The following is a 13,924-nucleotide window of genomic DNA, read 5'->3' as shown; positions in this document are numbered from 1 at the left end:
AACTGACTACACTTATTTTGAAATTTTTTAACCTTTGATTCCTAGGCTTTCTGTATAAAATATAACACATCACCTATGCATTTTCACAGCTGCTAAGTGAATATACTTTATAAATGCAATTCATATGTTTTGTGGAAATGAAATTAGATGTGTTTGGTTTGCTGACAATGTCAGTGACAGTAAAACATATGCCTTTTGCATTTAACTCATACTTAAATATTTACATTTCTGCAAAGCAGTCTTGAACATGTAACTTGTCCTCTCCTTGTATTCCATTTTATTCTAGTTTTATTTAGCACTCCTTATGGTGATACCTTTGCATCCAAATGTTTCTTGTTCTCTCCAAACAATTATATTTAAATATTAGTGTAAAAATACTTACACACCTTTTTCTTTGAAGTGTTTGGAAATTCCCCTATCAAGTGTTTTGTTTTGTTTTGTTTTTTTCCTTTTTACATATAATTTGAGATTTAAAAACAGGGCACATGGGCTTTGAAGGTGATGTAGCTGTAGGATATATTGGACCAGGCTTTGAAGGTGATGTAGCTGTAGGATTTATTGGACCTTTTATTTGGTTAGACATTGTAGGCTCAAGTTTTATTCATTACTTATACAAGGTTAAAGGTTATATTTATTGTTTGACAGGTTGAAAAGCTAATGAAAGAGGCTGTCATAGATACATAGATTATCTTTTTACTATCAAACCACCAAGTGATCTGCTTATTTTCTTCTTTATTGAGATTTCCTTTGGAAAAATACCTATGGTAGTAAACATTAGCACACAAAATGTGTATGCAGCCCCTCCTGTACCCAGAGGTTTTGGGGGTATTGTTTTCAGGCAAAGCATTTAAGATGTGTTGTGGTTTGTTTGTGCAAAATTGTATGACTTTTACTCCTAAATTATAGTGAATGCATGGGTTTGACATGCTGCATTGTTCCTGCTCATTAAAGTGTAAATAGGAAATTTTCCTCATTTACTTCTAGTCATACATCCGGTTAAATAAAATTATTTCTTCACCAGGCAAAGTAATACTAATATTGACATGTGTATGAGACATCACACACCCATTCATTGAGTGGAAAAAATTATATTTTGTTAATATAGAAGGTGTCTGACTGACGTGTGGTGATAAGCATAACCACTTTTCCTTATTACTGTGCCATTTCAAGAAAAGGAAGTGATAAAGCCCGAAGGCTTCTAAATGTAATAATGCAAATGAACGCATCGAGGTGTGAATATTTCAAGGCAAACCACACTTTCAAAAATGCATATACCATGGAATGGAGTTTATGGGTATCAAGAGCCACTCTCACTGGAAAAATGAAAACTGCAACTGAAACTTCTTTCTTTATCACATGCAACTCTACTATCATAAGGAAAATTAGTTTGATTCTCATTTAGTTTAAGCCACACAATTAAGCATTTTATTTTCTTAAATAAAAAGTTAATTTACTGAGTGAAACTCTCATACTTTGAATCTACCAGAACTGTCATGCCAATTAATAATTTTGAGGTTGATATGCCAAAGAAAAACTGTTTAAAAATGTGGATAAATTTAGAATTTATTTTAAATTTTAAAGTACCATGCTGAGATGCCCTACTTAAAGTTTGCTGTTTGCTGTTGTTGTTTTTTTTTGACAAAAAACAAGTAGTCAAGAAAAGCTGTCTGTGTTCAGCCAAAGCCAAATAAACCCATTTTGTATTCCTTTTGTATCAGATTCCTTTTGTATCCAGCTACAATTTTGTGCAGTGCATTAGAAAAAGAGATAAACAGATAAGGTAGCTGCTGCCTGAATTAGAGTTAAGATAAGCAACATATTTCAGTGGCCAGATAAATAGATGCTGCATTCAGTTCTGCTCTCATGAGAGAATGTAGTTCTATGAAGATAGCTGGCAAAACAGTAAATATTACATGAGCTAGCATAACATGTCCACTGGATGTAAACACTAGATGTATTGACAATGCACTGGTTCAAAGGCCAGATGTCTGAAGAGATTAGCCAGATAAAAAAGAGTGACATGAATAGCAGTGTGTTTTTAATGTTAAAGTAAATACTTACTTTATTTTTAAATGGGAAAAGAAGCATAAAATAAACTCAAACAGCAGGTTTTAGTACACCAGACATGAAGTGGCTGAATAGAATTTGTCATAGAGGGAGATGTTTTGCATGATTGGAATAAAGAATATATTATGAAAGCTTGTTATGAAAAGTTATTTTATTTGGTAAGAGTCCTTAAACACTTTTGCTTTGTTTTGTTTTAAATAAAAAAGTAAATGATGTATTTGGAAAAAGCTTTTTATAAAATTTTATAAAAAGAACTTTTTATTTAAGGGTCAGAACAATTTGTTTGACTCAAATTCAATTTCCGTACTAGTCTTACGGTTAAGGTACAGGACTGAGAAACAATACATAGATTCACCTTTGCCTTTGTATTTTTGTGCAAGAGATTTTAACTAGTTTGCACAGCAAGAGCATCTTAATGAAATTTAAATAAAAGTATTTTCATCCACTACATGAAGATGCATGGATAGTTCCATATCTAGAATTTATCTGTATTTTATAACTATAGTATCAGGTTAAAACTGTATTAGTTGACTTTCTGGGCGGAGAATGGCATTATACAGCTATGGAAAAGTGACCAAAACTCCCTACACCCTTTGAAAGAGTAAAAGCAGAAATGTCTCATCCATACGAAAAGGAAATGTGAGAGACTACCTTTATTGTAGAATTTATAATCTAGCATCACACATGTCTTATCAGAGTAAAAATGGGTTAGTCTTTGCTGAAGAATGAACTGTTACCAGTTGCTTTGGGCAAAAATATTTTGCTACATGGATGTTAGGGAAAAAAAAAACCACTAAGGAAACTAGTGGCAGGCTTCTTTGAATTTACCCCATACTTGCTATTTTATTTATTTAATTTTCCTCTTGCAGCAAATGACTGTTCATTTGGTGCACAAAAATTGAGGTTAATCAGCAAGATTTTTAATTATACAACAAAAGAAAATAAGAGACCTAAGCATTTTCAGTTAGCTTTTTCAATGTGTATGATTTCATACATCAGGAGAGATTAAGTTGATTCTATTAATGTGTGAAGTGCCTTATAGAGGAAATCTCTGCACCTGCAAGAAAAGGAGAAGAGGAAAATCAGATGTTTCCCGTATTCATTTGCAGCAGGCCAAAGAGAACTGGTGTAATTCTGAACCAGAAGCTGGAAAGTTGCATGAGCATGGTGCAACTCCCAGCTCTGCTCCTTAGGCAGTACTACAGCCACACTACTGAGATTTGTCGCCTGTGCATAAGCAGGGTTGTGCTTCTATGCCAACCATTCTAGAGCGAGCTCGGGGACTTCTAGCACACCTCTGTATTGCAAGCCGTAGTCATACCTAAGCAGTTTACCCAGGAACACTAGAAATATTTGTGGAATGGCAGAAATGAAGCTGTATCTTTTGAATCCCAGGCTACATCACTACTTCATCCAATTCAGTATCTCTCCAGAGAAGTCAAGGTGGGACTTCCTAGCTGGAGACAGGATCTACTTCCCTGCTTCTTTCTTTCTTTCATTCTTTTGTTCTTTTATTCTTTTCTCTCTGGGCCAGGGAAGGATAATTCCCAGAAAATATTCTCCCCAAAAGTTTTCACATGAAAATTTCCACACTGTGCAAGAAGAGGGATGACTCCCATGATGTTTCATGTAAATAGCAGATATTTTGTGCGTTTCATCATTTTCCTTCAAATGAAACCTAAAGTAATTGAAAGAAAAAATGGATTCTGACTCTGAAAAGAATTTTGATGAGGATGAAGGTAATCTTCAGAATACAGCTTTTTAGGTTTATCATTTAATAAAATGAACATATGTCTTCTGAAAGTAGATTATTTTGGCTACTTTTGCAGAAATCTTTTACATAAAAATGGTAATGTACAATCTTATGACATATCTTTTATCTTCTAAATTGAAATAACACCTCTCTGAAGAATCTTGAAAATATGATGGTGTATTTACGTTACTATTTTATGTGACTTTAGGAAATAATTGTCAAGCTTTTGAGAGAAAGTACCTTCTCCATTGAATACAACTATCTATCTATATATGCACATTTAATAATGTTGTTTAAACCTATGGGTTAAATCATCATTAAAAACAATATTTTGCTGATATACAAAATAAAACATCTTGTAATTGATATTGAGGATTATTTATGTTTCACAACCATTCTCACCACTGTAATCATTTTACAGTGAAGAACAAAACCACATAACTTATTTGATGAAAGGCATCTGATCGGTTTCAAATATATACTGAAATGCCTGGATTTTTGACTTTCAATCTTGCTGTAATCACCATATCATTCTTTACTCTGCTTTCAAGCACATATGTACAATAACATTATGACGGATCATGCCTCTGTATCTCATAGCCTCAGAATTCACTGTAGCGTGGGGTAAGATGCACCTTCACAGTGGAGGGAAGATATATTCTCAGGGTGTTTTTCCATTACAAAGTACTATCTCACTGACTCATTTGCCAATTTGTATATCCTTCTCAGAGGGGGTGAACGTTTCCTGTAAACACACTATGGTGTGAATTACTGCCTTAGCTTTGGAAATGTTCAGCTAGGGACTGGAATTTGTTCTGTTAGAAACATGGATACAGACTGTCTTGATGAGGGTGGTATTGGCAGGTCCCATCCAGTCCACAGAGCAACCCAGAACCCTGGTATAATTTAGTGAAGTGCAGATGTATCTGCACAGTTTGTCAGTGGAATAGGAAAAGAATGTCTTTTGCTAAGTTACTCTTTCAAGAAAGTAGTTGAGCAATGATTTTTATGTATTGGCAATTTACGTGCAGTAATAATGCCTACATGTTTCCTGAAAGTGACAGGATGTGTAATGATACTAACAAAAATGCAAATAGTTATTTTATTCTTTTTTTCCAGTAGTTGGGAAACAAGCCTGGAAAGTTTTAGGGAATGGCTCCTACTTCCCTTTCAAGAATGTTTTGTGAGGTCTTGCAGTGCAATCTACATCAGATAACACTGATCCATAGGGATTACTCATACATTTTACACGTATGAGAAAGCTATTAACATCTCCACAACACAGCAAAGTATTAAGCATCCAGAGTGTTTCATGTAAAAAATACTGAAATCGTAGTGTTTATAAATGTAACACTTCATCAAACACTGCTACTTAAAAACAAGCTATAATACCTAAAATTGGAAAACAAGTTCTGTGTCAGCCTTTTTAACAGTCATCTCAAAAAATAATGCAGCACAGAAGCAATAAAATATCTGTAGCTTTAGAAGTGTTCGGTTACATACATAGTGCATTGAAACACACTGATTAAACCTTATATTGGTATTTAATTTCTTGGGATTTCAACTCAGTAGAAAAATTGTACTCTGGAATGAAATGCAAGAATACCTGTCAGCATTTTGAAATGGGTCAAAGCTCTTGAGTGTATGTTTATTTTCAAGTTGTAATTCCATTAATAATATGAATTTATAGTAAAAAAAAAAAAAAATCTTACTATGAATTTTTGAGAAATTCAAATCAAGTAATCATTTAAAATTGTAGTAAGTTCTTTGGTGCAGAAATGTATTCTCCTCTTTGTGTTTGGTTGATTTTGCTACAAAAACTAAAATCTGAAGATTCCTTGTAGATAAGTAATAGAGAAACACACTACTACTAACTCATCTGGCAAAACAGTTTTAAGGTCACTATGCATTTATATCTTTCAACATTTTGTTTACTTCATATTTTATTTTCCATATTCCAATGCCTTTTGTATCACACAGTAACAAACAGATTTTACAAAAAAAATTATGAGATAAAGTGGGTTAAAAAATCATAGAAAAGCATAATCACCTAAGTAGACATGTCAAAACCAACAGTTCCTATTAATGTCTTTATTTCTTTTCATTTTTCCTTATTTATTTAGATTTTCTCTTAAGTATGCTTAGAATGGTCTTAGAATTTGTGAATAATTTCCAAATTGTATTGTTTTTAGAAAAAGCTTGTTTGTTTCTCTTAGTAAAACCTGGCTTTGTTCAGTCAGAAAGTAGATCCAGTCTTTCGGGGCTATGCATGGTTTTTAAGTATTTCTGCTTAGGATCACCAGACACCATCAGCAGTTCCGCGTGAAATCTTTTCATCATGAACTGTGCATTACAAAGTATCCTGTGTGAGCAAAAGTCAGTTTTCATTAGCTGTGTGATTATGGTGAATGACAGCAACAGAAATATTAGTTTGGCCTCAATACATTTTAAATGCAGTTTTAGAAGTTTATTTTCAGAACAATGTTACGGAATTAATAGGGAAACAACTCATACTTCAAGAAGGTCTTGAAAGTTTGCAGATGTGGATCACTTATATTTGTCAATTAAAATAAGGAAAGTCATAAGACTTTTAGTATAAAAGGCCTTTGAAATAAAATTCTAAAATTACAGCAATCTGAAAGGATTACTACAGCATGGAATGAGTTTGGTTGCAGAATTTCATATTTAGTGAATCTTAATGTAGGATTAACCTATGACATACCAGACATGCTGCCCTTCAGCTGATAATATGTTTGACCTCTCATCCCTTTGCAGCCTATTGGTGCTTTGAACCCAAAGAGAGCGGTCTTCTATGCAGAACGTTATGAGACATGGGAAGATGATCAGACTCCACCTTACCATTACAACACCCACTATTCTACATCTACTTCTACTTTGGCTTGGCTTGTTCGAATTGTAAGTGTTTCTGGATCCTGCTTTTTATTAGCATCTTTACCTACAGCATCTCTTCTGTCAATTACCACTATTTTGATTTTATTAATGAAAGTACCTTCCTATCAAAATCTCTGTGTTCTTCATTAACTTAAAAATCTCACAAATTCTCTGTGTATACTGTGTATACTCATTTGTAGTGATCAGGGAGTCCTTACCTAAACAGTCTGAAATATATTTAATTGGGGTGGTATAAGGGCATGTAAACCATGTGATGAAGGAATCCATCCAAAATTAAATCCATCTAAAAAGTCTCTAGACAATATGGAAAATTGATATTATATATTCATGTATTATTTTCAGCTAGAGATAGATATATACAAGATTAAAGAAAAACATTTCATAAAAAATCACATTGAATTGTGTCAGATTGAGAGGGAAATTATAGTAACAGTTTTATATTAAGATAGTATGCTTTAACATTTTATGTAAATGAACTGTAACTCATAATGAATTAATAGCTTAAAATTTTCAGAACTCTAAAATATAGATTCCAATTTCAAACTGCTATTTCAGTTCTAGAAATCTCATGCTTAAATCCTGCTCTCAGAATTAGTCCTAGAGAAGGGGGAAAAAACGTTAAAGATAGAATGAATCTGGATTTGTTTGATGTGTTAACACAATGAATTACAGAAAAGGGAGTGTTGATGAGAGACTTAAGGTTTCATGAAGAAACCTGAATTCAAGAAGAATTGAGTCACTGTGTAATTACTGAACTTGAACTCCACTCTGTCAATAAAAATCTGTCATATAAGGTGCATTGTAAGCACGTTTCACACACGACCAACCAAAACAGCTGCACAAAGCTAGAGATCTGCATTATCACTCATCTCAGCTTCCCTAGACATGTCCTGGTAAGAAGGGAAGGGAAGAATTCATGAGTCTGTGAGTTCAGGATATACTTCTTAAACCCGTGGGAAACGAAATGTTGATTACACTCCTATACAGGGTGATCACTGTACTCCTTTTAAAGACTGCTAAATTATTCATGTACTGTGAATACATTTTATGGTTCACATATGCTTCTTTGTTCCCTTAAAGTGTATTAAAAATAGTGGTTTTATTTGCATGTTTATCTATTAATTTTGGCTGGGATTCAACAAAAGATCCCCTCTTGCTAACCGGCACATTCTTAGGTCTAAAAGTCTGCTTGCTGGCTGAACATATAGCACACCAAGGAGTATTCATTTCCTGTATTAGGCTAATGCTGTGTCATTTTTACTGCTGTTGTTTATGTAGTACTGTAGGTGTTCTAACTGTCTTTCTTTCCTGCACTAAAGGAGTGAGAGAATAAGGTCTCTGCCTTGATGACCTCGCAATATAGATCTGACAAATTATGTTTGTTGGAGCAAACAGTATATTGTGAGAGCATAAAGCAGAAAACAAAAGCAAAAATAGTGCTTTCCAGGGAAGTGGGATAGTGCCAAGAAGGTGAAAATATCTAAGGAGCATACGTAAGATACACAAGAGCACATCTAGATAGATATTTGAGGTTTAATTAAATACAAGTGACCATCAAAGAAAAGCAATCCCTACTGGGAGGAGACAACAGAAGTGAAAGGGTGGGAAAACTTTAAAGCTCATAAAAAGGAAAAAAAGAAATGCTTGAGAAGACCGGAGAGGACTGCATGTGGAAAACCGAAATAAAGATTTGAAAATAAGTTTCTAAGGAGACAGTGAAAGACCATAGATATGGAGATTATAAAATCATCGTGATCCTTATGGAGAGATTTTTGGCTACAAAATAGAAGATAAAAAAAAACCCTAAGGGAGAAGATTATGCAAGTGAAGTTGATAGATAAAGCTAAGTCAGATTTCTGGACGTTTAAGAAGGATTTCTTGCTCATGAAATTTTTTCAGTCGTGTTTTGCTATGAGTTAGTGAAGATGACCATATAAGATTTTTTATTTTTTATTTTTTAAAATAAATGATAATCTAGTCCAGGAAAAGGAAGGTGCCAATGAGAGGTGCAGAGATCCAAACAGAAAATTACTTCCAGTATTTTAGCAGATTGGAGAAGTTTTGTGGGAAGAAATGTGTTACAAGAGAGCTTTTGCCAAAAAGGGACAACAAAATGAGAGTGAAAGAGTGGAAAGTAAAATGTTGGGAGAAGACTGAGTAACCCAAGGAATAAAAGGAAAGAAAGAAAGAAAAAAAAAAGAAAGAAAATGAAAGAAAAACAAACAAACAAACAAAAAAGCTATATATAAAAAAAATACACTGAGAATGAGTCTAGATAGAACAAAAGTAGAACAAAACAGTATAGACTAATGGAGATCTAAGGGGGAGAAACTATATGCTTAGACCTTTATATTGGAAGAAATAGTTATTGCAGTAAGAAAGATAGTTTCAGCTTCTCTGAAGTGTATATATAGAGAGACTTTTGTAATTGCCACAAAATTTTAAAAATAAATTATTTGAATCTTGCTTTTTTGGCTTTGACAGATGCAATCTGGTTCCTGTCAGTACTTTTCAAAACATTGCTTCAAAACAAATCATATTTCTGAGTCGATTCTGTGATAATCTGGGACCTACTGTCTTATACGTCCCTCTGTTTCTTTCCTTTATCTAATATACCAGGCTACTTTTATAAAAGGCACTTTATACTTTAGCCTCAGTTCTGTCCTGTGTTATTATTCTGATATCATCAATCTCTGCCTGCCATTTGTCATTAATCTGTTTTTCACTGCAAGTAGAATTTTCTCTGAAAACTGAATTATTTTGTGTACTGAGATTGTCCATAAAAAGTTCATCTTTAGAATTGACCTATTTCATTACATTTTCAAAAATTATCACATTGGCTCAGCATATAATACGTTGAGACTACTTATAATTACAGCAAACATAATCAATTTGTTATTAATGTGTTCTTCTTCCACTTTTCATTATATTTGATAGAATAGGCTGTAATCCTTAACTGAAGTAGTTATGAGATACTATGAGATACTACTGCATCTGCAAAGCTTCTGTTTGTATTTTCTGTGACCCGTTTGTACCAGTCTAGATGTGCTCCATTCTCTTCTGCAACAGCTCTAAGAGAAAAATGAAGGCAGTTTTAGGACTGTAAATGGATCAGCCCCACTGGGCCTTTCCAGACTGGTTACAGTCCCTCTCGAGGGTTTTACAGCCGAGCCTGAAATTCTCCCAAAGCAAGACTACGCATGCACTCTTCTTCTGTACAGCATCCCCAACATACATACATGAGTCATGCACACATTCGTATGTGAACAGAAATTATAATTTATCATTAACTTGTACGTGTTGATTTAAACTAATGGTTTGTGCATTTAAGAACACTACATCATTGCAGAATTTTGAAGTCATGAAACAACCCTCTAGCTAGCTAGCTTCATAAAAACTGAGCCACTGCCTAGAAATATTTGATGCTAGTATTACAAATGAATCCCAAATGATCTCCAAACAATAGGTTTGTATCTAAAATCAACGGTTTCTAAAGAGTGATTAGCATTCTTCCTAAATTGATTAGTAGATTATTAGCTAGATACCTACTTTACAGAGAGAGATATTGAATGTGAAATTCTACTGTATTGTTCAGTCAGGTTAATAAAGGTGATAAAAACTAACACAGAATATTGGAATTTATATAATATTGCTTTCCCATCCTTTGAGATGTTACTGAAATCACACTCTTTTGCACATCACGCATGTTTAGATATAAATCCAAGAAACTCAGTCAAAAACCAAAAGGTTCTACTTATTCATTGGGAAATCTGAGCCAACATTGTCCACAGGTTTTCTCCAGCAAATAGAATAAAAGGTAATCTGGAAAGGGATGCTCTGTTCTGTTGGCACAATTCTATTTTGTACAAATGAAGTTCTATTATTTCTATGTATATTTCTTATTTATATGTTTCTTATTATATCTAACAATTCATAACCATATTCATGGTTATGTTACCTTACCACCTGATTTGAGAGTCTTTTTTTTTTTCATTTGTTTTCCATCTGGACCAGTGAATATTTAATTTGCAAGAAGGCAGAATAGTTAAAACGAAGAATTGTACATCAGAATGCCATATACCCTTGTGGCTTTCTACCTGAAAAGCAGACAGAAGAAAACAGAAAAGTAGACAGAAAAAGGAATTCTGTCTTGAATCACATGGAAATTGAATATCGGTATTGTTTTCAAGTTTTTTTCAGGTGAAATAGGCTAGTTATGGTGCAATTAGATGGTTGCTGTTGAAGAAACTGTGTTTGTATGTATTAGTTACATCTTTTTGGAAATACTGGTATTAGAAAGTATGATTCTCTAATGGGGTGATCAAGAAGTTTGTAGAGGACAGCTGGTTTCTGGTTTCTGTTAGAATGACTAAGTACCTGTATAAGTTAGAAGAAGTCCTGGATTTATTGTGAGTCATGTATGATTAAGCCCTAACCAAAGGTGGGGAGGATTTTAGGTCCTCTTGTAAATAGATTGAAGTAAACCTGAATCTGTTCTGTAAGCCTGAGCAGGACAGTCACAGATACATCAGATAAAAAGTGTACATCACTCTGACAAAACCCCAAATAACCTTTTTCTACTCTGACAAAGGGCTGAAAAGACATTTTTGTTTAATATAAGATGTCTCAGAATGACACATCCCTTCCTCTCCCCTCCCCTCCTCCCACCATAAATGATTCCAATGGGACTATGTGTTGTGAGAGTGGAGGTAGAGGGAGAGAAGTGCTGTTGAATGGAAAAATTACTTGTTCCCACAGCTCAAGCTTGTATTCATTGTAATCAAGTATCCCACGAATTTCACTTCTCATTGGCAGTGAAGAAGGCGTGAATTTTATTCAGAATATGAGGAATGAGTGAGATGGGGTTGTAATGAAAACATTTTGCAGCTTTATAGCTTTCATAGCAACAAAACCTTTACATGAAATGACAGTAATCAGTATCATAGAATAACACTACTTAAATGAGTCTATTGAATGAGATATGAATTGTATTTATGATATAAGCACTTGACTTTCCAGAGAAAAAATACCTTCAAATTATGTGAGAGGTCTGGGATAAAGCTAGTGAAAGCTCTGAATTTCTGCTAAGGATTAAACATCCAAAAAGATAGGCACAACAGGTCATAGTAGGATAGCATAATAGGGCACCCTGTAGTGCTCAACTATTAAATGTTTAATCCTTGATTATGAATTTTATTGCTTTTGTATATTTGTCTCAGATGCTTAAAATAATGTTGTCATGGAATTTTGGATTAATATTTTTACATAATTTATTGTAATTACATCATTTTTTCTGGTTTCTGCTTTTTTTAATCCATCAGCTGCTTCTGATTTTAGAAACTCAGCAGTGACCCACAGACAGTACCACAATGGCATTCACAACAACTTATACATCTTACAAAGAGTAAGAGTGGTAGGCAGGGGTTGGTAGGAGACAGAATTGTTTGCGCTCAAATAAATGACTTATAAAGTTTTTCTGTATCAATAAGCTAGAAAAAATGGCATAATTTGCAAAGTACTATTGTGAATATACACAGAGATTGTCGGGGGGGAGGGAGGTGAATGTAGTTAAAATGAAAATAATCCTATTGTTAACAGAATTTAATGTAGATATAATGTTAAGATTATAATAATAATAGAATTTTAGGGTGAATAATCCTTCAGATATTATCCAACACTGTGAATATTTTTTCAGTTGTATTTTACATGGAGTTCCCTGTTGGAAGCACTGTAAAATATCATAGAACCAGAGAATGGCTGAGGTTAGAAGGAACCTTAAAGATCATCTAGTTCCAACCACCCTGCCATAGGTAGGGACACCATCCACTACATAGGTTGCTCAGGGCCTCATCTAACCTGGTCTTGAACACCTCCAGGAATGGGGCATCCACCACCTCTCTGGGCAACTTGTTCCTGTGCCTCACCACCCACCCTCTGAGTGAAGAATTTCCTCCTAATCTCTAATCTAAATCTCTCCTCTTTAAGTTTAAAACCATTCCCCTTTGTTCTTTCATTATCTGATTGAGCAAAGAGTTGCTCTTCATCTTTTTTTATAAGTCCCCTTTAAGTACTGAAAGGTCGCAATGAAGTCACCCTGGGGCCTTCTCTTCTTTAGTTTGAGCAGCCCCAACTGTTCATATATAAATATATATAATAGAAAAAAAATTATATTCTTTCAGTATTTCAGTTCATTGTGATACTTTCATGCTCCTTTCCATGTTGAGCTACCGTTAAATTCTAATACTCTGTTCAATTTATAAACCTCTTTGTCATTTGCTATGCACTCCCTATTTCAATAATAATAAATGCAAACAAAGTTGCTGTGCAATGAGAGTTAGGGTACTCCAACAATAAATGATATTGTGATATTTTTCATTTTATTTATTTATTTTTAATTAATTAATTAGCACATATTGGCATTCTCTGATTGGAATTAATGTAGTATCAAAAATAAATTTCTTAGATTGATGACTATTGTTTTGAAAGTATCTTTTAAAAATAAATTCCCAATGTTTTAATAGAAAAAAAAATATGAAAAAAATCAGAATTCAATTAGAAAGTAGTAGAATGTCTGGCATTGTTATAATGAAAATGATTGCATGTACTCTGAAAGTTAAGATACTGGCCCTTGAAAAAAAAGTCTTTGTTCAAATATAAACAATTGCCTTAAGCTACTTCTAACATACCAACATACTGTGATAGCAGTAACAGAGACATCTAATTCCTTCTCCTTTAGAGAGAGAAATTTGGAATATTTCTCTATGAAAGAAAGTAGTTTGTGTTGACTGTTGCATATGATAGAAAGGAGTAATTGGGAAGACATACGGATGAAAAATTAGAGAAAAAAATGGTCTCTGGAAATCGGAATTCCCTCGTCTTCCATCTTCCTCCTCGTTTGGGATTCTTTCAATACCTTTGCATCCACGCTTTCCTTTTGTATCTTCTAGCTGTCGTTAAATGCCACTGAAACTGAACTACTTTAGTCCTCTATAATCCTGGATAATTTAAATACAATGTGTATAATGTGACATAATTCCCTCAAAAATTCTTCAGGAGTCCCCTGCTATGTTCAAAAGTTTCAGAAACAAAATATCAGATATATAGAATAAAATTCAAATAGTAGCTGTGTAATACTATAATATGAATTATGATCTGGTGATTAGGAACTGCTTTGAGGATTAATGAAGTTTC

At 33.7% G+C, this 13,924-nt stretch overlaps 1 protein-coding gene across 11 annotated transcripts in view; it reads left to right on the top strand.

The window, feature by feature from the left end:
* Window positions 1–13,924, top strand: part of NBEA (neurobeachin) — a 521,005-nt gene that overhangs the window by 436,336 nt on the left and 70,745 nt on the right. For all 11 annotated transcript variants that reach the window (XM_048081219.2, XM_066989702.1, XM_048081215.2 and 8 more), the window contains one exon: window positions 6,596–6,736. In XM_048081219.2, coding sequence (XP_047937176.2) covers window positions 6,596–6,736 — 141 coding nt within the window. The remainder of the gene's footprint in view (window positions 1–6,595; window positions 6,737–13,924) is intronic.

The sequence above is a fragment of the Anser cygnoides genome, chromosome 1 (assembly GCF_040182565.1).
Source record: "Anser cygnoides isolate HZ-2024a breed goose chromosome 1, Taihu_goose_T2T_genome, whole genome shotgun sequence".
NCBI classification, from domain to species: Eukaryota; Metazoa; Chordata; class Aves; order Anseriformes; family Anatidae; genus Anser; species Anser cygnoides.
This window is presented reverse-complemented; position numbering and strand designations above follow the sequence as displayed.